Source organism: Numenius arquata, chromosome Z, assembly GCF_964106895.1.
Source record: "Numenius arquata chromosome Z, bNumArq3.hap1.1, whole genome shotgun sequence".
Classification (NCBI taxonomy): Eukaryota; Metazoa; Chordata; class Aves; order Charadriiformes; family Scolopacidae; genus Numenius; species Numenius arquata.
In genome coordinates this window covers 37,685,555-37,710,387 of record NC_133616.1, presented here as the reverse complement: position 1 = coordinate 37,710,387, position 24,833 = coordinate 37,685,555, and the positions used below count along the sequence as shown (strand labels likewise).

Genomic DNA, 24,833 nt, shown 5'->3' with positions numbered 1-24,833 from the left:
TGTCTCTGCCCCCTCCCAAAAATCAATAATCTGGCATTTCCTGTTTAAATTTTATATCTCTGTAATCTTAAATTACTTCTCTAAATATTTTTTTAGTTCCTTAAATGTTGTAGTTATGAAAAAATATTTCCATTTCTGTAAGAAAATAATTAATTCTGCTTCCTAGTCCATACCCCTGTTTTTTCATCTTCCCTGTGAGCTTGCAATTTGCAAGCTAACTTTTTGTGAATGGTTAAAAAGGAAAGGGTTTGCCTTGCCTTGGAGGCTAGTTGATAATGTGGCAGCTTGACAGGAGATGTAGTGATGCAGAATTTGGGCAGGGTGCAGGTAGCTCAATTCAGGTTTGTGGTATCAGGGACACCCAAACAGTGTCTCCCCTTCACGGTGGCAGATGTGGACACTTGGTGGATGAGGTAGGGTTGTTCTGTCCTTTGAGCTACGGATGGGTTGGATTACTCTACTAAAAGCTGAAGCGGTAGTCAGTGACCGGGTGCTTTAAGAGGCAGTAGAAGCTGTTAGTACGGGAGTCCTGTTAGAGAAGAAGGCTTGTTCGTGGGGGTGCCTGTTCCTCCTCCCCAAGAAGCTAACTTCGGACGAAGTGGAAGTAATACTCAGCTATAATCAGTTTTAAGCTGTTTTAAGTTTTAAATTTTTCAGTTTGTGTGGCAAGCAGAAACATAAATCTTTAGACTATTGTGCATAAAAATAGGAAATATGTAGACTGGCTGATATGAAATGGGATATTACTACGCTACTTAAGTTTTATTTCAGGAAACAATGTGTACACTTCCTTTAAAAACAGTCCAGGGGAAGGCAAGAAAAGCCAATTGTCACCCACATACAGATGTTTTCTATTTTTTAATGTAAATAAGGGGCTTGAAATGATGGCGTTTATTTTTAGAAGATGTTTTATGAATCCAGGCAACCATGAAATGCTACAGAAACAGCTCTATTATATCCTATGTCATGAACAGGTGAGTTTGCCTGAAAATTGTTTGCAGCTCAAGAGTAAGTTGTTGTGCTACTTGTAAAAACAGACAAGAGTTTGGAAATGACAGAAGCCAAGTGATTTAGAGCTGGTGAAAAAAGGTACCTTTTCAGGGAAAACTTGAGCCAAAGAAAAGTCCCTTTTCTTGCCGAACAGTTTCAAAGCACAGAGTCCCTCAACCAGGCCTAATAAAGAAGCCAGTGTCTCCTGTGCATCGGTGTGAGAGCACTAAAACGAAATAGACTGTCTAAGAATGCAATAAATCATATCGGGTCATTGCACTAATGAACAGTTTGAGCCCAAACTCTCATTAGCTTGTCTGCTGGAAGAAAAAACTAGTAAAACAGGAAAAAAACATATGAGAGAAGCTCTTTGCTGGTACTGTCTTAAGCTTTTATTGTTGAAGGACACCCTTTAGCTAATTTCAGACCCATTAAAAAAAAAAAAAATCTGTTTGGTAATTAGTAACCAATGGATAAGAGCAGAAAGCCCAAGTGAATAAAGCCATAAATACCTCTAAATCCTTGGGATAACAGCCTGTAAAACTGTCAAAAAGCATTGCTTAAGTGACAAAAGATAGCCTCTGGTAACTGAAAGTATTGGCGCTGTTGGCACTAATCCATATTCATATCTGGAAGGGATATTTTTAGTTCCTTCTAAAAAGACAAGTCTTTTTTGTTAATATTCATTTTTATGTTAAAAGCAGCTGTTTCTTGTGGGTGCTCTCTCACCCTAGATTTCTCAAAAATCAAAAAAACTCGGTTTAATTTCCAATACTTAACAATTTTAACATTTATGCAAATTTGTATTTCTCAGAATAAATTTTCAGATAGGGCTGTTTAAGGAAATAATGTCAATTGTTTCAAGAGGCATTAAGAACCCTTTTTAAAAGAGTATGGATGACCATTTGTGCTTCACTGGAACTTTTAAGTTTTGGCTTCTCAAAGTGATCTTGCTAAAGCAAAGCAAAATTTTTACCAGGAAGGTATTATAACAACTTTGTATGTATTCATATCCATTTCTTCTTGTGATCCTGCCTCAAGTAGTTAAGGCTGGGAGAAATTGTTGACACGGAGGAGTTTCACTGGTGTTTGCATGCCTTATAATATGAACGAGACTTTTCCCTTTTTCATTTCCAGTAAACTGATTCAAAAAGTAGTGAAGCTTTAATAGTGACAAATATCTCCATACCTGAGTGATTTTTTTTTTTCCTACAGTTTTAGCAGTTCTTCAAGTATTTTAAACTGAATATGATAGTCCTTCAATGTTTGTTACTTTTTTAAAGGAATGGATTTTACAGAAGTTAAAGTTCATGCTGAAATTAATAAAGGAAAAATAGAGTTAATGGAAATCTGCAGAAACCAGTTGTCAGCTAGTTATTTTGCTGCAAAAAGCAGAAAGTGACAGATAAACCAGATGTTTAATAATAACCTGAAGCTGGAAGACTGAAATTAGTTTCCAGAATGGTGATGTCTTTAAAGTTTGCAATGAGTCTTGTTCTTCATCAGTGCGGTCTGTTTCATGTTCTTGTAATTATTTTACAGCTAAAAATCTTGTATGGTTTTGCAGAAGTTTAGGCAGTTAAAAGAAAAAAAGATAAAGAGTTCTTTCAGAATTACGTGATTTTTGGAGCAGTGTCATTGGTGCTGCAGTGTCTTCCAAAAAGGTCTGATGCTGTGAACCATGTAAGAATCTCTCTCAGTACTCAGAAATGGGTTGTGTTGTTGATTGGATTGGGTTTTCTTGCACGAAATTGATTCACCTGTATACAAGCTGTATACATACATATATATGTATATGTTCATACCATACAGTCGAGTCCAGAGTTCGCATTTTGACTGTCTGTCTGAGAGCTGGAGCTGGTGTTGATTTGAGGAGAGCAGATGTTAATGGTGTTTTTCTCAAGCATTCTGCTGCCCAAATAGGCATCTCTCATTGTGAGAGAAGGCGGTAAAAGGCTGTAAATCTGCCTGCTCATTATGAAAGGCAACAATAGATTGATTTATGGAGAAAAAGTAACTGCTAGGTTTAGGTAGCCTGTGTGCATGAAAACAGAGTTTTACAGTGACTGGATATTACTGCTGCTATTTTTGAGAACAATTTAGTTCTAACTTAATCATGAGGGATAGTGTACAGGAAAGGAGACTCAGAAAACTTTCGTTAGCCTGGATAATGCATCACAATAACACAGTTGTATAAAATTTAAAGTGTAAGCAGGTTTTCTTTTCAATAGTAGATTTTTAGGTCATTAATTCCTAACCTGATTTTCACCATTCCTTCTGTATGGGCACTTCTTTCTTATTTTATGTTCTCTGTTAACATCCCCTGTGCCCACATACCAGACTTGTTCTTTGTCTCACATACACAGATGAGTGTGCAAGTATGGACTAGCACCCATGCACTTCAAGCTACTGAGCCTAAGAAACAGCAAAAAAGCTTATGGATGCATGCAACGTGGCAACAGGAAGCAAGACTTCCAGTACGACCCGTATAAACCATAACCACTATGACAATAATTGAATTATACAGAATTTTTAGGTTAAGTAATAGGCCTTTCTCAGTAACTTTGTAGAATTTTAGAGATTAAATTTAGACATTATAAACAATAGTGGAAAAACAATGTATAGAACTGTTAAGGAATGTAAACTGATTTTAACAACTATTTTAAAAATCTAGTTCTCTTTTGTAATTCTAGGTTCCAGATAACTTCCCCCTGTATAAGGCAGTCTTTCTGGTTCAATCACTATTACAATCTGTAGGTTCTTAATACATATGAAGAGTGTTCAGATGAGAGGAAATCCCATAACAGCAGCAAAGTTTATTTTGAATCTCCATATTAAGACTTATTTTCTAAATAAGAAGAAAGAAAACAGTCTTAAATTTTCTGGCATTTAGTGTGATCTGATAAGATCTTCCTGTGTTTTTTGATTCTACTACATCATTACTAATTTGGAAAATGTTGCAACTACAGTATGAGAAGGACACAAGAGCCTTAGGTCTGTTATACAAACTCATGTAGGCTCTCATGTTGTATAACCTTTCAAAAAAGGCATCAGGAACTTCTTGTTAGGATATTGGCTTTAGTAAAGAACTATACATGATGTAGTAGTGTGTACGCATGTTGCATGCATAGCAATTTCCATGATGTTTGCCTTACTGACAACTGAAATAAAGATCTTTGAGTATTATTCTGTTCTGTAGTTCTTTTTTCTTGACAGCGTGCCTTAGACAGTAACTAAGAGCCAGAGTTGTAGGCAAAAATGTTTCTTACAATGTTATTTATTTTCTTTTTTTTTTCTCCTTTTAAGTCTGAACAGCCCAGTCCTGCCAGTTCCAGCTCCAGTTCCAGTTCCAGTTTTACACCATCTCAAAACAGCAGACAACAAGGTACCAACAAAGGAAACAAAATTGAGAGGAATGTGTGAAATGAAGAAACCAATGAAAAAGAACTGGTGTCATCTCATTACTGCTTTTCTGCTGCCTTTCACAGCCTGAACTGGCCACAGTTTTGCTTTAGAGACTTTTCCTCGGATTGTTTTCAGATGTGGCTATAAGGGCAAAATAAAAAAAGGAGAAAATGTGTATCTGAGAAAAGGGTGTGAAGGGCGTTTGTTTTGAAGCACTAAATACATGCCAATCGCCTAACAGTTGCTAAACTCAAAACAGCTTCTGTTTCTCAGGTTGTCCTTTTGCAGGATAAGGTACCATGGCGGCTGGCTTCATCTGAAGCCCTGCTCAGGAAGGTGTGGCTTCTCATGGGAAGCCACATGTGGCCCAAGTATGTGGGCCCTTTCAAAGGGCCGGGATCTTTCCATACTATTGGGAAGTTATAACAGCATACTGTATTTACTTTAGCTACATGGCAGGGGAAGGTGGTGGTTAGACTTCAAGTTGACTTTAAGTTTGCATTTTGGTTTTCTGGCTAATAATTACAGTTTACTTGGAACTCAGTAAAGAAATGCATTTTTCTTCCCAGAGAACTTGCCAAGGCAGGTTTTCTGTAAATAAGTTGAGATTCATTCTACACAATTTATTAATCTGCTTCATTCCTGCTTGGCATTTCTTCCTGGGTTTATAAGATTGTAAAACTGATGCATTCTTAATCAGCTTTTGTTTTGTTTTTTGGATCTTTTCTTTGTTTTTTAAGAAGCATTAAAAAGGCAACTTTTCACTAATGAAAATTTCATTTGTCTTATCCATTTATATTCCTCAATAGTGGGCTTGATTTAAGGTTATGAAAGCACTTTAGTGCCTCAGGGAAACAGCTTGTTTTTAAATAGATCTGTACATGATGTATTATCTGTCTTACTGCCTTTCTGTAGGTGACTGGTACTGATTTTCTAGTGTGTTCTGGCAGCATTACTCTAGGTGAAAGAAACCAAGAACTGAAGTCAACTGTGGTTGATGACTGGCTTCAGGCATTTGATTTTTTCCTAAGGCTAAACAGAACCCCTTCTTGCTGAAAGCACATTTTTGCTCCCATAAAACCTCCTTAGTGATGTGAATTGTCCATTACAAGCCAAAAGATTTGGATACCCATTTCTGGATCTGTTATGTTGGGCAAAAGCCTGTTGACTTTGTATTTTCTTCTGAGCAGACTGGATCCATCTGTCTCTTCTGGGTTGTATATAAGACATACCAGTCTGTCTTTCAGTTTTTTGTACCTTCTCAAGAATAGATGGGAGATTTTTCCTCTGATGTGAGCAACTCTGAAGTGCAAAGTATATGCATCTCCTCTTTATTGCCCCAGTAAATAGTGATTACTGCTTCTTTCTGGGAGTTCCAGTTAACTAAATGCATCCATTGCCCAGTCTGTGCATTTGTATATCAAAGGGATGAAGGACCAGGCATACTGTGGCATGTTCACCCTGTATGTTGTGCTCTGGTCAGAACCCATGCTTTTTTTCCTAACTAGAAGTTGCTTGCGAGGGCTGTTGCTCTTTGTTGTGGTCAAACTCCAGTCCTCACTCAAAAGTAAGAAAACGGCAGCTTGAACTTTTTTTTGCCTCTTTTTGCATAAGCAGTGGGCTAATCTAGGGTTCTTCTGCCTTTGGGGCAAACTCTGATATTTCTCTGTTTCCCTACGGAGAACACTTGCTCCTGAACAGCTCCTAGTTTTAAGTTTCTCCTTAACTCTTCTGACCCTTTAGGAGATAACAACTTCCCAAACCCTTAAAAAGGCTGTCATGGAATTTTAAATTAAGAATTAGCAAGGAGCAGAAGTTGAACAGTGACATCACTATCACTGCTAGAGACAAAAGACCTAAAAATTAATGCTTTGCTGGTTGTAAGGGGAGTCTACTGAAAAAGTTAGATGGGTACAGAATACCTATTCAGAGTCACAGGCATGGCCCTACATTAAGTGAAAACTTGTCTGAATGACAGTTTGTTCAGTGACCATTGGCTGTCAGTGATGGACGTGTATCAGGAGTCCAAGTTCCTTTTTCTCCAGGAAAGAGGAACGAGCCTGTTGGCATCTTGAGACAGGACTGTCTGGTTGTCCCAGAACACAGCAAGGGAGCATCAGGGGATAAAATGGCCCTCTGCTATACTTGGAAAAAGGACATAGGCAGGAATAATGAGTTAGCTTAGCTTGTGAGAGCAGACTCTGTAGGGATCCTGGGGACTGTGTGCTGGTTTTCTTTCTGCTTCAATTTAAAAATAAAATCAAGGAGTGATGTTTTGGGTGACTTGCAAGCATAGCTAACAGTTTTCGAGTCGTAGAGTTTCGTGCTGGTGTTTTATGCAAGATCAGCTATTCATATGTCATACTAAATTTCATTACAAAATTAGGTTTGGTAGATTATTTTACTTTTCCTCCCACTAACCTTTTCCTCTGCTCTACCTGTCCTTTACCAAGTCTTTTCTATCATTTTCTTCCCCCTGAACATTGTGGAGAGGAGATGAATGCTTTCTCAGAAGCTGACTTTGGCCTATGGAGTGGAGTGAGACTCATCTGCTCTCAGTGCAGACAAAGATGACCGTCTTCAGTAGAACTTTGATGGTGGTTGTTAGTGTCTTTGCCCAGTAAGGTGTAAGGTAACTAGCCTTTCTAGGCTAAGCCTAGCCTGTAGAAATACCCTTGCATTCTGCCTTTTTATCTCTTTTGAAATATGGACTCCTTCTTTGTATATTTGTAATTTAATTCTCTTTTCTAACCCTTTACCTCAGTTCATTTATCTCCCTATGCCACGTCTCTCATTCACCCACCTCAACAATCAAGCCAGCTAATAAGAACATTTTCCAAAAGATCAAAGAGGTCAAATTCTTCCTTCATCCCTGTACTGATGCTGCTGGGAGTGCCCTCTCTCCTCCCTTTAAAAAGGAATATGTTTATTACTGCTCCTATGAAAAGCCAGGGAAGGAGGCCTTTCCCTCCTTCAAGGGTCAGATGATATTCAGTCAGACTACAAGTTACCATTTGCAAGTAGCTGTGCGTTGTCTGTCTGAGACCCAAATAGGAACAGAAAATGGAGCACAGATCAGCTGCTTCTGTAGATCAGCAATCGTTTCAAGAAACACTTCAGTATAGCTCCCCTTGCCTTGTTGCCTGTACAAGCTCCTGGTCCACCAGCAATTTACCCATCAGCACCATCTGGGCTTCTTCCCAGCCAGCCTTAGGGTGTAAAAACAGAGAAAAGAAACCTTTGATCTGAACCTGCCCAAACTGCACTGATTTGTGAAAGTTCTAGTGCAAACTTAGTGGTTAATCGTTCCCAAAATCATCTTTGAAGTCAGTCACAAAAAACTAGTCAAAATGCCTGAGACCTGAGCCTTGCTAGGTCTGGAATAATCCACAAAGCTGTTCCTCCCGTGATGGGAACACCCTCCCTGTTGGCAGTATGACCATGACAGACGTTTACTTTCTTTTCTGACCAAGGATGACACTCCTTGACTCTGTTTCCTCTATCAGCAAATAGAGAGTTGCAAGCAGAGTTGAAGAACTCTGAGGCTCACTTCATTCTCGATAGTACTTTGTGTTTCCCGGGCTGAAGGAATTGCAGAATCCTAATAGTAATTGCTCTTCCTGCAGCCATCACTGTTGATTTTTCTTGCTGCTTTGTGTCTAAGATGAGCTGTACTTCAGAGTTAAATGCCCTGTGGCATCAGTGTTGCTTCTTTCCCTCTTCTAAGCTGCTTTTGCCCATTCTTACTTCAAGAAGCTGTAGTTTTACATTTCCCAGATATGTTAAACATATTCCTCTTTCTGTAGCTGGCTTTTACAGCAAAATAAATTGAGTAAAATCAAACTAAAATCCCAAACTGGATTTAATGCACTTTTATGAGCAAGTCAAGCTTTTACCTTCTGTTAATTCAGGAAAAGAGGTAGCACGGTGTTGCGTGGGATTGATGCACTTTTTACATGTGAACATTGGCAAAGTGCTTACTTGACCTGGAATTGACCCTGAAATAAAGGGAACAACTAAAGCTAAATACATAAAAAACAGGAAGACAAAGACTGCCTTGGCCAGTAGGAGTTAGTCAGAATGATTTGTTCATATCTGCTTCTCAATACATGGATTAACGTAACAAATGTGCCATTACTCATCAGTATCTCCCTGTAGGTCTTTACTCGCATATAATACCCTTTGAGAAAGCGAAAAAAATGCTAAAGCCCAGCAATGCAAAAGAATATTACTTCTAATAATAATACAGTAATAGTCAATTTCTCCTGTCATGGCAGTGTTTTACTTACTTCAGCTATGGTCCAGGGGGCCTATCTTGCAAACACTTGACCATATGAGTCACTTCACTGTCATGAGTAAGTCTATTGAAGCTGACTGAGTTGCTCGTGTGAGTAAATGATTCATGCATAGGTCCCTCCAGCATAAGCCCCCAGTGCATTACTTCATTTGTTTAATGTTTAAGACTATCCCCTCCCAACACTGTGTGGGGAGGGTAGTTTTCTATCATCTACAAAACTGGGTGAATTGCCTGGAACACCGCAAAGTGAACTTCATGTGTGTGTTTTATTTGCTCTATTGTTTCAGGTCCATTAAGGTCTATAATGAAAGATCTGCATTCAGATGATAATGAAGATGAATCAGATGAAGCAGATGAGAATGACAATGATTCTGAGTTGGAACGACCTGTAAATACACGAGGAGGAAGCAGGAGTCGCAGGTGCGTGTCTTGTGATTGCAAGTACCTTAGTGGCCAAGATGTTGAGCATGTTAGTAATGGGGTGAGGTTCTCAAAGAGCACTGAGTAGCAAATGGGCAGAGAATTCAGACTTTTTAAAGCATATGCATGTAAAAGTGCCTCTTCTAAAAACTAACAGAATTAGCCATTCACAATACAAACTATTTCTGTACTAATCCATATGGTTATGATGATTCTTGTTTATTTGACTTTCCTTGATTTCGTGCCATTGTGACTTCAGGGGAGTAGTCATAATTGCTCTCTGGCATAAATCAGATAAAATTAAGTCCTTCAATTGCCAGATGAGCTATTCAGTACATAGTGTCTCATTTTCAAGATCTCTCCTCTTACCAGTTTTAGATTAGGTTGTTAAATTGGATCAGAGTCAATGAAATTTGAATTTCAAGCAATTTCTGCACTACATGCAGTAGGTAATGTGTAAAAGTGCAGACAGAAGATAAAGCAAGCATCTGTCACAGAAATTACTATTTAAAAAATGCCTCTGCATCCTAGCTGCAACCCAAGATGGCAGTCCAAAAATCATCTGTTCTTCAGGCAGCCCAAAACTCCATCTGAATATTGTTGAAGGTTATGGAAAACCTGAAACAGCCTCTCTAGAACCTTTTTATAGTGGGTTCTTTATCTGTTCCACAGGGTTTTGCTGTGACCGCACAGCACCTCAGTGCCAGTGTCAGCTACTGCTTAAATGGGAAGGTAATAGGAAAACATTAATGAATATCACCTGCTTCCCTGCTGCACTTTAGCAACTGGAATCAAGAAGAAAAAAGACCAAGATGACTAGCAGTTTGATAATTTGTTTATGATGTCAGTGATATTGTATAAAAGATTGTCTCAGGCTCAACTTGTCTCTTAAGTGATTAAGGAGATTTTGTTTCAGTTTTTTAGCAAAACCTTAAGGCTAATGTTTTTCTACCTTCTGTTTATCCCAAATAACTTTTTTTTTTTTCTGCCAACAGATGTATATTTCCTGTTGTTCCTAAGTAGATGAAGGGTGAGGCTGGCTAGGAGCTTAGCTTTTTCATTCTCCTGAGATACTAAGGTTTTAAACTTTAGCCAGGAAAGAGTGTTATTTGTGATGAGAAACGAGGAACTTTTCAGTGAAACACTTGTCCAAGCAGGAAGCATAGCTGTTGAGAAAGCTTTTTGGAAGAGCAGAGAGGTATCTCTGAAAAACATTTTCCTCCTTCCACGTGGCTGTGAACCAAGATATGGACTGGCTCCGGGAACGTTGGGAACAGCAGTTTAATGTTCTAAATATTTCACTGTTTCTGTAACATTAGCTGCTGTTAACCGGACATGCCATCTCAGCCAAGTGCAGCAGAGGCAGACAACCTCGTCCATGCTACGCAGAGGTTTTTCCATAGTGTGGCTCTGCTTGGATGCCTCTCTTCCATGTGGCCTTGATTAATGATGGCTTGCTTAGCGAGGGGTCATTCTTAGTGTCCTACCACAAAGTGCAAGCTCGGTTCACCACTGTTAACAGCCCTTTGTCTGGAGGTGTAATCTCTTGACTGTTTTTCCGTAGGGTTAGCCTGAGTGATGGCAGTGACAGTGACAGCAGTTCAGCTTCCTCACCACTACATCATGAACCAACACCACCTTTACTGAAAACTAACAACAACCAGGTAAAGTCAGGATTTGTAAATGCAGTCCTGGGAAGCTGATAATAATATTCTCGTTACTTCAGTGCAGTTACTTAGTCTGTAAGCTGACATAAGATTTGGGTTTTTTCAGAAGGAGAAGTATTTGGTGTAGCCGATACCATAGACCAAAGTATTGTTTTCATCATTATTTTAATAAATGTGTCCTTTCTGTATGAATTAGCTTCATAAGGTAAACAATGCAAACTGGCTTTACAGCATCAGTCCTACAACTGATCCAGGTCTAGGTTTGTATTAGCAGTAGACAAAGTTTGCATCAATAGGCTCATTCTCAGGAGTTTATTCATTCATCTTGTCCCCTCTCCTCCACCAGTGTATTTAGCAGATGCAATATTTTTTACTTCCCTAGGAGGCATAATAGTTTTCACTTCGCTGTCAGACTACTTATTCCTTATCATTATTGATACTTTTGAGGTAGGAAAGTAGAGTAGTTCTGGTTTTCAGAGAAAAGAAATTAAGTAACCTAGAGCTACAAAATACCACAGGGACAAGTGAAAATTAGAGTTTGGAAGGTTACCTCACCCCCAGTCACCAATAAAATACAGTTGTCTAAATATAAAAATTAAACATAAAAAATGATATTCTTTAAAAATAATTGTAACTTGTCACTTATTTTAGGGAGCCATAGTTCGCTCCCAGTGTCAGTGCCAGCTGGATCATACACAAGGCAGTCATGAAATTCACTGACTGGCAATAAATGGCTGCTTACGGTATTGTTTAGAATAGTGTCTGCCAGTATTAAAAGAAGTTTGTGGTTTAGATGGTGAGTTTTATGGAGGAGTCTTTCCTATATCTCTTAGGTTAACTGCTTCAATTATCTGGCAGAAATTATTTTCTTGCTGTTGTTTTTCTGATAAAGTTTCCAATACAAGCTTACCAATAGTGCAAGAACAAACATTATTCATGTCAGTTAAGTTCAGAAACACCGTGGAGAAAAAAACCCTAGGGATTAGTGTTTTTTAGAGAGAGAGGAAGGAGATTCCACGTCCAGAAAGCATTCTTATTATCCACCAGACACTCCGTAGTCTTTTTAAAGTTGATCTGTACAAAAGTTACAAGTTTTTAAGAGAGAGTCCTTTGTGAAAAAAGCTATAAAGATAACTATAAAGATAAGGAATATTGCATTTCCTGGAGACACAAACACAAGAAAAATAAAACTACCTATCTGTGGCTTGTAATGAAGACTTGACTTCCGCAGACGCAATGTAATTGTAGACACTCCAAACAATAGCAGTCTGCCAGCTAAAATTGAATGTCACACACCTTCTTCCATTTTTATAATTGAGCTGAATTTTATAATTGAGCTGAAAATCAGAAATTTAGGGAAGCATTATAAGAATTCAAATTGTATAGACTGTAACCACATTTGAAATCTCTGGTTGGTAGCGTAGTGCTGCTTGACAGTATGATGCTTTAGACTGATGAAATCAGGCTTGTGTTGACTTAAGTCCATTCTTACAACTAAAGAGATAAGACAGTTAATATTTCTATACGCTTCTCAGATGTGATTAGTGCTGTGTCTCATCTAAGCGAGAGCACTTAAGATGCTAGATTTCAACTACACATCAAGAGAAAGGAACTACACTGTAAGGAAGGAACTTTTTCAAATATACCATGTCCTTTCTAAGGTTCTATTTGAAACCAAGAATTTTCTTACTTTAAAAACAAGGAAAGCATCTAAAAGGTTGGCATGGATCCATGCCTAGAGGTCCACTTTTTTTCAAAACAAGAGTTTTTCTTCCACTGGTCTGCACAGTGGAAGTAACCCCAGGGGGTGTTGAATCAAAGAACTGGGATTTTTCTTCAGAAAAGTATGTTTTGCTTTCTGGCCGTGCATTACTCTTGGCTAAATAAATTCTTAGGTAAGGTTAACTCATATATGCAGTCATTTTCTATATAAAGGGAAATAGCTGCCTGCCTGCTGTATTCTTATGGTGCTGATCACACTGAGGAACATATATGCAATTTTAGTCATTTATACCAAGAGAAGTAGAAATGAGAGGGGACTTACAGAAAGCTGTCAGTGAGGCATCTTGCTAGTCTAGAAGACTTATTTTTATAGGCCTTACTTTCTTGATTTATTTCTGAGTTTTGTCCTGTGTTGTGACTGTCCAGGGTGGTTTTGGAGATAATCATGCTAGTGGTTTTAGTCTCTCTTACAATGAAATGTGTAACAAAATCTCCCATCAGCTGTGATCATTTATTTTCCTTTGATGTTTTTCAGAAGAACTGATCATATTCCAGGTTGGGAATGACATGGTGATTTATTTTTTTTTTTTAAACTCTACTTTTAGCTTGAAAAAAATGTGTGTTGTGTGTGAAAAAATCGGAAGAATAATCAACAGTTCAGTTTCCCCCAAATATTCCTCACTGTAGTCCTAAAATTGTCATATTAAGCATGGTGTTCTGCTGCTTGTTGACATTCTGCTCTTCTTGACTGTGGTTCAGTACTGGATGAAGCATTCTTGGTTTGTATATGTGGTAGTAAATGGCTTTGTATGGCACTGAAGGAAGGGTACCATATAAGCGCAAGAGAAATTACTGTCGAGTATCTTTTTTTTTTTTTTTTTTCAGTTACAACTGATGCAGTGATTTCAAAGATTATATTTCAAATTCTGTACACTAGAAGAAAAGAGACAACATGGGGGAGGGGGAAGAATAGGAAAAATATATTGATCATGTGACATCTTAAAGGCACCAGAGAGTTCCTCAGCATCGTTTTGTATCTACAAAAATCAGACCTCTTACCTCAGCATGCAAAAGATACAAAAAAGTGTTGAGGAGGCTTTAAATGACATTAAGTAAAGTCTCTTAAGGATTAATAATACCAATGGCACCTCATTCCAGCAACTCAGCATTTTCTGCTGTAAGCTGCTTATTTTCTGAAAAATAAGAGTAGGTTGTATGGATTAATGAATGAAAAGTTCAGCTTTGAGTTTGGATCGCATTTTCTCCAGATGTTATATTCTGTTTGTTATTAATCAATGGCAGAATTTCTCATATGTAATTGTATCCAATGATGCATTTAATTTTTACAGGATTTTCTGTCTTTTCCAGATTTTAGAAGTGAAAAGTCCAATAAAGCAAAACAAATCTGATAAACAAATAAAGAATGGGGATTGTGATAAGGTAAATAACAATGAGGTAACAGTAAACTAGTCCAGAATGTCCATCTGTGCTTTGGGTTCCTTAAGGTGCAGATCTTTCTCTTTTTTTTTTTTTTTTTTTCTGTAATTTTTTCTTCTGTCCTATTTTGTAAGTGTTTCCCTTCTCTTCAATACATGTGGTGATTTGCCAAATGTCAGCAGTTGGGAATCTGCAATCTATTATTTATTTTGTCTACTTTCCACCATGAGTTTGCATTGCACTTCACAGATGAAGTGATAATTTTTGAAGAGGTGAATTCATAGCTGTGTTCCTAGCCAGTAAATTAATCAATTTAAAAAATTTATATATTTCCCAGAATCTTTTCTGAGAGCTATGCGTTAGGAAGTGGCAGGGTGATTTAGCATGTTAACTAGAATGATATGAAGCAACAGTGACCATTTAACACTGAGAAAGACACGTTTATTTAAAATCATGCCAGCTGGCCATGGGTAAGAGCTCTAAGTCCTTGTGTGAGCATAACACAATTTCACAGAGTGGACAAGTTTCTCTGAAAGTTCATATATTACAGGTATTAGTGGCAACCTTGTGATAACATGAGGCAGGAGACCAAAGATTCAGTTGCTAGATTTTCAGTGGCCTGATCCATACACTTTTTCATTTCTTAAGCTGGGTGCTGTATGTTTCTCTGCTTAAAAGGAAGAAAGGGTTTCTGATGGCTCAGGCTGAAGGAGAAAGTTGATAATTGGGTGGAGAGTTGGGACAGGTTTGACATCCCAGGAAGGAGGACAGTGGAATTTACCATTGGATTAATCTTGCTTGATCTTTCTGCCTTTATCTCTTTGTTACACAGAAAATGAATTATGTAGCTTTAGAGAAAAAGAGGGATTTGATTGTGAGCCTTTGAGTCTTACGTGAGGGAGGTGTTTTTCAAGATGCTGTTTTGGCAACCTCACTCTGTTTGACACTTTTTGCCACAGTTGAGATATAGAGGTTATCTTCTACAACAAAGGACCGCCTAATAAGATTTCCATTGGCATGAAGAATCAAAGAAAACCCATTAAAACTTATATTTGGGTTATATTAAACCAGAGAAAACCAAACTACTAAATCAGAAAATTTAGCTCGAAGAAGATTTAAAATAAAATTTCCATTTGCATTGTTTTTGAAGACATCTGAAGTTTTTGAAATACATAGCTATGATTTAATTAACAAGCTGTTTATGGGGGGGGATTTGTTTCTAGGCATATCTCGATGAACTAGTAGAGCTCCACAGAAGATTAATGACATTGAGAGAGAGACATGTACTGCAGCAGGTGAGGAGCACTCTCATGCAATATCACAGTGTGCTCATTGAAATCGTAAAGTCACATCTATTTTTTTCCCTTCATCTAAAACTCTGTAATTAGGTTTAATAGCCTTCAAGCCTGTATAATTCATTTATAGCCCATTACCAGTGCAGCTTAGGGAATATTTCCACATACTTTAAATTGTGTTGTTACGCTAAATGACAATTTTTTAAAAAATGCCTATCTATATGAGCTAAAATTCTCACCAGTTCATTGTTATGTTTCTCAAAATACTATATCGATAATTATGAAAACAGGATGGGAGAATGGATACAGCTCTGCACTGTGACTCGATTCAAATCTTGTTGCTTTTTCCTGAAAATGACTAACGTTTTCTCAGAAACAATTAAAGGTGTTTTCAATGGCAAACTGAAAACATGGAATTAAAAGCAAAGCTCACTTTGGGCAAAACCACAATCTATTCACTGAGTCTTCTGAAGTCATGGAAGGAGTAAAATATGAAAATGCACAAACCAAGAATTCTCCAAATTTATTGAAAGGTTATGTAATAGTAAGAACAAAGAATAGCATTCTTTGGTTTGGGTGTTTATTGTCAGGTACTATTGGATTACAAATTGTGAAGTGCTGTTAACAAAACAGATGTAATTGTAGCACAGATGGTTTTATTATGTTTAGCGCAATTACATGCCAGTTGTGGACATGTTGTGAAGAGGGAAATTTTTAACACTTCCAAATGATTGCAATCACTCATCAAGTTTCTCAACACTTGGATAAGTGTGTTAAAAATATTTTGTACGCCCCAGCATTAATCTGTTTATTAGTTCAGGTTCAATATTGTGAGTAAAGAAAAGAAAACAATTGAGAGATCCGTCAAAAGGAAGACCTTCATTAAGGATATTCTTAGTTAAAGTTACAATACACAATGATGCGTATTAATTATACTTCCTATTTAATGTACTGTTGTTTCCCAAGTTCCCTTTTGTCTATAAAGTGGATCAAAGCACACTTTCAGGTTTGTGGCAGAGGCAATTTTTTGTCTACACTTGGAAATTACTGTGCAGGAGGCTAAAAGGTAGGAATTGCAATGTGCTTTCCACTTTGTTACTCATTTATTCTTAGAGAGCTCACATAAAAAGTGAATCTGAAAAAGCTGCTGTACTGTAAGTTTGTCCCCTGGCTTTGCCTCCTGAGCACTTAATTTCCCAGTTGTCCAAGGCAAAGCTTTTGAATGGTTTCACTTCTGGTAGACCTCTGTAGCCAGTATTACGCAGTTACCAGCTATCGGTACAGAACTGTACCACTGTCCCAGCCTGCACAGTCCGCCCATCAATCCAGCTTTCACTGGGGCTCTATCGACAGCCCGCAGAGTGTAGGGCTTAGGTGGCTTCATGTGAAATTTTGAGAAAAAAACAACCCAACCTCTTGAAAGCCTTTTCTGCAGAGCAAAGATGAAAAATATTTTTTCCCATGAGGGTGGTCTAGCAATGGAACAGAGTCCTGGAGAGACTGTGCTGTGTCCATCCTTGGAGCTTTTAAAATCCTGACTGGATAAGCTTGAAACAGTCTGATCTGACCCCACAGCTGAGCCTGCTCTGGGCAGGAGCTGGGACTAGCAAAACTCCTTCCAATGAGAATCCTCCTGTCATTGTAAGAAATATTTTCCAAGCAAATAAGATGGTTCAAATTGAATCCATAATCCTCTTTCTCATCTAGTAGCATTTAAGTGTATTTGGTGAGGAGTAGATACTTAGCTTTGTTAGAAAAACAATGGGGTCGTCCACTTAAGCTTCTTCAGTCTGATATCAGAGTACTGTTATAATCTGCTTCAGGAGAAGTTACTAATAAAAGGAAAAACTGTGTGAAAAGAGACATAACTGAGATGGAAATTGAGTATCTTATTCTGAGTAAATGAAAAAGAACAGTATATTCTTGTGCATTTTATACTAAAGACAGACATTTTCTTTTCACCTGAGTGTATTTATCAGTCAAGAGAAAACAATAATTCGTTGACCTTTGCCTCACAACTTGCTTGAAGAGTATTGTTTTAATACTGTAGTCCATGAATTCTCATAGTGTAGTGTTTAATTAGATACATTATAAAAGGTTGATGTAGGATCGGTGTTGCCTTGCTTCCTAGGGGACTGTTCTTGAAAGTTGTTTCCTTGGTTTGGAGTTTGTGCAGGCTGTTGATACAGCCCCAGTGGAAGCTGGATTTATGGCTGGATGATGCAGGCTGGGATGGTGGCGCAGTTCTGTTCTGGCAGCTGGTAACTGTATAATACTGGCTACAGAGGTCTCAGAGGATTCCATGGAACAGCCAAGTTACTTACCAGTTGTCTGCTAGCCAGTCTGCACTAGCAAATGGTCTATACTGTTATAAAACAAATAATGCAGTTTAGTTTTAAAGGCTTTAATCCCTTAATATTCTGCACCTGATTTCCTCAGTTCACAATAATATGTTCACATTCTTGAATGGATAACTTGCAGAGAATCAGTGCTTCTCTGCATTACAAATAAATTGTCATCCCATCTTAAATGTCCTTACTGTTTTGCAGCTATGTAATTAACATAAAATACTTCCCGTGAGCACAGAATAAAAAGAGTACAGAGCTGAGGAAGTTTTTAGGAATGAATGGGACACTCCTGGACCAGGAAATCCAAGTATATAGAGACTACAGGAAGTACAAGGGTCAGGAGAGCAAGGAATAAACCTGCGGAAAGGGGTGGTGGTTACTATATGAAAAGAGGGCTTGAGCGTGAAAATGGACAATAGAAAACTGTGAATAGCTGCAAGAACTTTAAAGATGATGGCAGTGTTGAAGTGGAATGGTGGTGGGTTCTGTGTTGCTGAGTGGTGATTGTCATCTCTTTAGTTTATGTCAGGGCAGGTAATAATCTCTTGCACATCTCGAAGTCTACTGCTCACAGACTTTTAGGGAATTTTTAGAGAAGGCACTTGGAAGAAAAGAATGAAGCACTGATCATTCAAAAGCACTGGCTTTTGAAACTTAGGCTGAGGGATGTGAAAAGGAGAGGACAGGTGTTTGCAATCTCAGTTGTTACCAAGTCCATAGCCATGACAGCAAACAGGAATGCTGCCGAGTTGGAAATAAGAAAAATGTGTCTGAGAATGTGGCTCTTTCCCAAGAGAGGCATTTCTCTTTGAGATCCTTTGCTAAAGGAAGCTGAAATAAATCCACAAAAAAGAGAGAGGAGGTGGGATAGATGTGATACTGAACTGCAAATGCCTGGATGTGTAGCTAAGTAATCCTGATGTAAAATGATACTTAGATAAGAATTGCCCAAGAGGGAGAAGGGAGGTGTGAAAGAACATTTGACGAAGAAATTAGTCCTGTGAGAATCACCTGGGCAATTTTTATGTGAATATTCGACCATGGCTAGACGCAAATTGGTCTGAAATTACATTTTAAAAAGAAATCTCTCTCCCACCTCTTTCATTGTAAAGAAAAGGTTTAGCGTTTACAGTGATGAGACTTTTTTTTTTAAACTCTGTGATTTGCAGTGAAATAGTAGGGATAACTGAACCTGCAGTCAAATGTTAATGCTGCATGTCCCGTATATTCAAATTTGGCTGGCTAAAGCTGGGTTCTTAACTCTGCATTTTCAGTGCTTGTGATGTTAACATGACCCCATGAAAGGCAACAAGATTTCTGCAAAGACTTTGCCTCTCATTTTGAGGCATCAGAAGTCATATCTTCAGCTGGTGAGAAATCTCCTTAAAGCCAGTGCACTAGACAGTGCAGGCATAAGGAAGAAATTGAGAGTATGCAGCACTGCTGAAAATTACATTGCTCTTGTCCACGAGGTGCTTAACTTCAGATGGCAGCTATCTTCCAAGAATTTTCTGCAAGGGGCAGCTCACAGTTCTGGAAACTATCAAATGGCCTAAAACCCTCCATAAATTGAAAAATGACTATGTCATTAGTTGCACTTTGGCTTCCTTAAACACACATACTCATTTGCTTGTTTAAAGGCAGAGAAATAGTTGTACTGTGATGGATAATGATGAAACTGAGCTGGAGGGACATTATGTAAACAGAGATGTACATTACAGCAGAAAAACAAAGCTTACTACAGCAGGAACAAATGGAATATTTTTGTTCTTTGCAGCCTGAGCTCTCTGAATAAAACATTTTAATGTTGTGTTTTTAGTATTATAACTGCCAGACTTCCTGGCAACTAATCTCAACCTTTTATTCCTTTTCAAGTATTTCTGAATAGCGTAAGTATGCGTATGCTAATACTGTAAGTCACTAGTTCCTCGTTGCCTCGCACACAGGCAGGTGTTTTTCATTGAGCTGTTATCTTGATACATTTTTGTACATCCATTAAAACTTTTGGGGTTCATTTCAGTTTGGTTTACCAGGTGCCCTGACATAGCGGCTATATTTCTTGAGGGGTGGATGATGGATATGTTAAAAATGTTTATACTTCCCTTGGCCTAGTGCTTAAAAGCCCAACACAGAACCTGATCAATAAAAGTGCTTATCAATTTTTAAAAATACACAGTGCTTTTTAAAAATGTGGTAACACTTTTATGTAATCTTTGTTTCTAAAATCACATATATTGCTGTGGGGGTTATGAGGGGTGGTGTTCTTCAACTGTAACATAAGGAAGCGGTACAACTGTTCAGTGTAGCTACATCTTCCTGGCCTCGGCTTCTGTAAACTACTTGTGCAGCCATTTATTTATCACACACATGGATATCTGGAGACCAAGCCTGAGATAGATTCCTAACTTTACAAAAGGAGGCTGGGTTGACTTCTTAGCTTCTCTTTTAGATGATGCTCAAGAGAGTGCTAAAAATGAGAATGACAAATAACACATATCAAAGTTTTGTTCTGGTAACAATCAGTTTTGTCCCATTTGATTTTATTTTTTTTTTTCCCCCTCTGGTATTAATTGCAGAACAGTAGGTGATGGAAAAGTGTTACAAGAATCTGTGAACCAACAAGCGGACAAATAAGTTCACAATTTTAGATTAAAACTTCCCCCATAGAAAAAAAATTAAAGCCAAGAGGCACAGATTTAAATGAAGTGTTAATAAGAGCAGGATTGTTCATAAGTACTTTCAAAATTTTCGACAGCTGCAAACCAAATTAAACAGGTTTTACTTTTATTTTTTTCCAACTGGGAAAAGGGAGATTTTTACTGTAACAGACATTTCCCTCTTATTATTTTGTCTTGTTTCCATTCTGCCTAGTCCACTTTGGGCTGTGTCATTCCATGCCTGACAATACACATGAAGTTATTTCATTTATCATCAACATAGTCTTTTTTTCAATGGTCTAAGGAGAAAAAACACCTGCTTATTTAATGAAATGGGGAGCAGAAAATTGCAAAAGATATCGTTTAAATTCATTGTAGTTTTTCAAGTTGGTGTATTCCTACCAGATTTGTCATTTTAGGGTACACTTTGTAATCTACATGTGCATACTTCTGTATCTCCTCTGGCTGTGGAAAAGGAATTACAGTCAGAGTAATAAAGCTCAAACTAGCAAGGAATATATAGCAGTGGCGTTTCAATGGAGGTGTATGTGGAAGCCCTAGGACAAAATAAGTTCCAAACTGAAAGGTGCAAACGGGACATTGAGCCTAGCCTGAGTGCTGCAGAAGCACTGAGCAGGAGAGCGATGTTCTGTCAGTCCATGACACTACCCTTCGGTAGTGTCCTGCTTCAGGATGAGGTGCCTTTCGCTGTGCTCCCTTGGGATGTCTGTCTCTTGGAGTGAAACAGTGCACAGGAGATGCATAGCCATGGTGTGTTGGCACTGCGTTAGCCCTGTCTGACAAATAGCACTTTGGCTTTCCAAGATGCTGAATGGGTTTTTTAGGTAGGTGCACATCCTAGAACTTAATATGTCTGGAATGAATTGTTACAGCAATTCAGTGTTGAGTATGACCGCTCTTTAAAAACACAGGCTACAATTCAGAGACTAAAAATGTCAAAACTGCAGAAAGGCACAAGTTAGACACGTACTGTTGATTTCACAGAATCAAAGAATGAATAGAATGATTGTGGTTGGAAGGGATCTGTGGGTCACCTGGTCTGACCCTCCCCATGCTCAAGCAGGGACATGTAGTACCAGTTGCCCAGGACTGTGTCCAGATGGCTTTTGCATATCTCCAGGAATGGAGACCCCACAACCTCCCTGGGCAACCTGTGCCAGTGCTTGGTCACCCTCACAGGAAAAAAGCGTTTGCTGATGTTCAGAGGGAACCTTCTGTGTTTCCATTCTGTGTTGTCCATTACTTCATGTCACCGGGCACAACTGGAATAAGCCTGGCTCTGTCTTCTTTACACACCAGTGTACAGATTGATGAGATTCCCCCTGAGCCTGCTTTTCTCCAGGATGAAGAGTCCCAGCTCTCTCAGCCTTTCCTCATAGGAGAGACATTTTAGTCCCTATTCTTCTCAGGAAGTCCTAACAACTCTTATGTTTCCTGTTTGAATGAAATCTGTGACTGTAGATTAAATAGTCACCAGAAGAAGGGATCTTATGCCACTGTTAGGAGTCTTTCATGATTGATTTGGTTTAAAAAATTTGATTTAAGTCTCTTACTCAGGAAATAACTGCTAGTATGTGACTAACAGTTGATGTGAGAGCTCTTGAATATATTTTTTGTTTGATATGGACTAGATTCTATAAGGATGTATTTATTTCCCTTGCTTGCAGAAAGACTTATGCCAATTTTTTTGTTAAGTAACCTGCTTAGCAGCTATGCACGCAGTAATATTCCAGCCGGAGATCTCCCTGGGTTTTTTAATTGTTTGGGCTTGAATGGGGTGAGGGGGTTGCTCTTAGGGCTTTGTTGGGTTTTTTTAAAGACTGAATTAGAAAATATGCAGATTTTCTTCTAACATATGAATAATATATTCTCAGTGGTTCAATAGTAATGTTTGCTGGAATGGCAGATGGTTAATGGTTGATGATGATCAAAGCCACTATAGTTGATGATGATCTAAAGAAAACCTGAGGTACTGTAGTCTGGACCGTAGTTTCCAGAAAGGGAGAAAGGGAGTGTCAGAAAAGGAGCGACAAGGATGACTGTTGAACCTGCAAGCACTGGGGCAATTGGGCTTGTTTTATGCCTTTCATAACACATAACATACTTAGTGGCATGTTAATACATTCAGTGGGCATGTAAAACTGCTGAAACTTTCAACTGCATCTTTTCTTTCCTTTCAGATAGTAAATCTTATAGAAGAAACTGGACACTTTCACATCACAAATACAACCTTTGACTTTGATCTTTGCTCACTGGACAAAACCACGGTCCGTAAACTACAGAGTTATCTGGAAACATCTGGAACCTCCTGAGGATTCAGCATCTGGCTGCATCAAAAACCGTTCTTTAAATGAGACATTCAGAATGATTCAACCGACATGGTGGGGGGCGGGGAGGGGACAACACAACCCTCTTCTGCTTTATTTTTCTTTAAAGCCAGTCATCATCTCTTGATAAGGGAGAGGAAAAGCGATAAGACTCAGAGGACCACTCTTCTCAAGAAGAAAGTGCTCTGGAAGTTTGCCTGGATAGCCTTGAAAAACCAACACACAAAAAACAAACAAAAAACCTTGGTCTTAATGAATGTGTATGGTATCATGTATCTCTCTCTGTGGTGTTCCAGTCCACAAGATGAATGCATGTTCAGCACACTGCCTTATTACATAACTGATCTATTTATTATTGCATACATGTACTCTAAAGTCAATGAATCATTGAACGACACTACTAGATGTTGCAAGTAGTGGGATCCCATCTGTGCTCTTTTGATGCAGTACTATCACAAGCCTAATAACATTATTCATCCTAAAATACCACTTCTTGCTATCTTTCTCTAGTCACTTAAAACACTACAGTGTTTTAACACTTCCACAGTTCCAGGAAACAAGATACAAAGTTGGGGATCAAAGAGTGGTCCTATATTTTTTTACCCATCTGCTATGGTGGGTTGGACCACAGCAGGTTGGACCACAGGTCCTTGGCTCTGTCCGTTTATTGATCTTGACCATTTTCTTGGTAGAAAATGCACCACATAAGATCGTATGACTTGCTGTCTAGCCTTAGTGAATAAACCAGTAGGACTTTTAACAAAAAATGTTATGTATACTGTCCTGGATCCAGCATTTTTTGCAGTCTACATTCTTGTGTCTGTTTTAATGTTATAAAATTAAATATATATGAGTTAAGGTGTTCTGCAGGATCATCATAAAAGAGGAAATTCTGGTCCTGTCTTCTAAAGAAACGTTGTAGAAAAGTCTTAATTTGGAGCTATTTATTACTACAACTTTCAACTTCTGCTGCCAGGGTGTGACTCACTTTTACCAGAAAACTATTTGCATAACATTTTTGTTTGTTCATATAGTATATGGTCTGCTTAGTGTATTTTGGGGATTTGTTTCTGGTTTTGTTGTTTGTTTGTTTGTTTGTTTGTTTGTTTTTTACAACTGTTAAATTAAAACCCTTTATTTGAAAAGAAGTAAATCTAGTTTTATACAGTTACATGTTGGAATAAATACGTATATGGTATATATGTGTGTATATACACATATGCACACACCTGTGTATGTGTGTATATATATACACACACATGCATATATGCTTTCTACACTTTCTAGATTTTGGTATCTATTCAATAACCACCTTGTGTTTCCAGAAGGATTTCTTGGCCATAAAAATGAGTATTCTTTCATGCCATTATTCCTTAAAATCCCTGTTGATGCATGATCAAATGAGAGGATGTGTACTCAGTTTCACATCAGTGCTCTGTGCTTTCATATTGCTGATGGTTTCTTGATGAAATCATCACCCTTCCATTAGAAGTTAAAATCCCCCAATGAAAAAAGAAAATAATTTAAAAAATACTTCTGGATGCAAAGGTTTATTCAGGTTTACCAGCCTTAAAAATGTATCTTGTTTCTGGACAGGCCAGTATGTCATGTGTATGCTTATATGCCACATGTAGTCTGTATGTGTAGAGCTGAACAGTACTATCTGTATGACTTACTGTTTCATGCGCACAGTTTGTGCAGCACTGTAAAACTAAATTCCTATTGGGGTTATTTCTTATTCAGATGGTAAATCTTAATACTGTTTCTTTAAGTCCAAAGAAAATTTTACACTTTATTCTTTTTGCAAGGGCGGGATACAGATTGGGTTGGGGGGCTTTTTTCTTATTTAAAATGTCGTTTGACCACACTCTGCAGGAAGTCCTTCTTAGGCTTCCCAAGAACAAGTGTACTTTTTCAGTAATGTTATGACTCTTATTGACGATTGGCATGAAGCATACTTGAAGCGTTACGTTGTTCTTTTAAGTCCGTGTCTTAATGTGCAATTGGGGAGGGAGCAGGGAGTGGAGTGTAATTTTGAAGTTACTGTTGACTTAAGGCAGGTGATAGTGGGGATGGGTGCATGTGAAGGGGATAAAAGTCAATTTTTATTGATTATTTTATATGAAAATGTTTGGAAATCTAAAAGCAACCTTAAAAACGTTTGGTCTACTATTGTGTGTTCAACTTCCTGTCTTTTAGTTGTACCAGATACATATGGAATTTTGTCCATTTTGATACTTCTAACTA

The 24,833-nt window shown here is 38.1% G+C and overlaps 1 protein-coding gene across 1 annotated transcript in view; it reads left to right on the top strand.

The window, feature by feature from the left end:
- Positions 1-23,727, top strand: part of MLLT3 (MLLT3 super elongation complex subunit) — a 140,367-nt gene extending 116,640 nt beyond the window's left edge. The window contains exons 7-12 of the mRNA XM_074166156.1: positions 4,297-4,375; positions 8,980-9,112; positions 10,677-10,776; positions 13,870-13,941; positions 15,162-15,233; positions 22,440-23,727. Of these exons, the coding sequence (XP_074022257.1) occupies positions 4,297-4,375; positions 8,980-9,112; positions 10,677-10,776; positions 13,870-13,941; positions 15,162-15,233; positions 22,440-22,571 (588 nt within the window). The 3' untranslated portion in view covers positions 22,572-23,727. The remainder of the gene's footprint in view (positions 1-4,296; positions 4,376-8,979; positions 9,113-10,676; positions 10,777-13,869; positions 13,942-15,161; positions 15,234-22,439) is intronic.
- Positions 23,728-24,833: the final 1,106 nt, after the last annotated feature.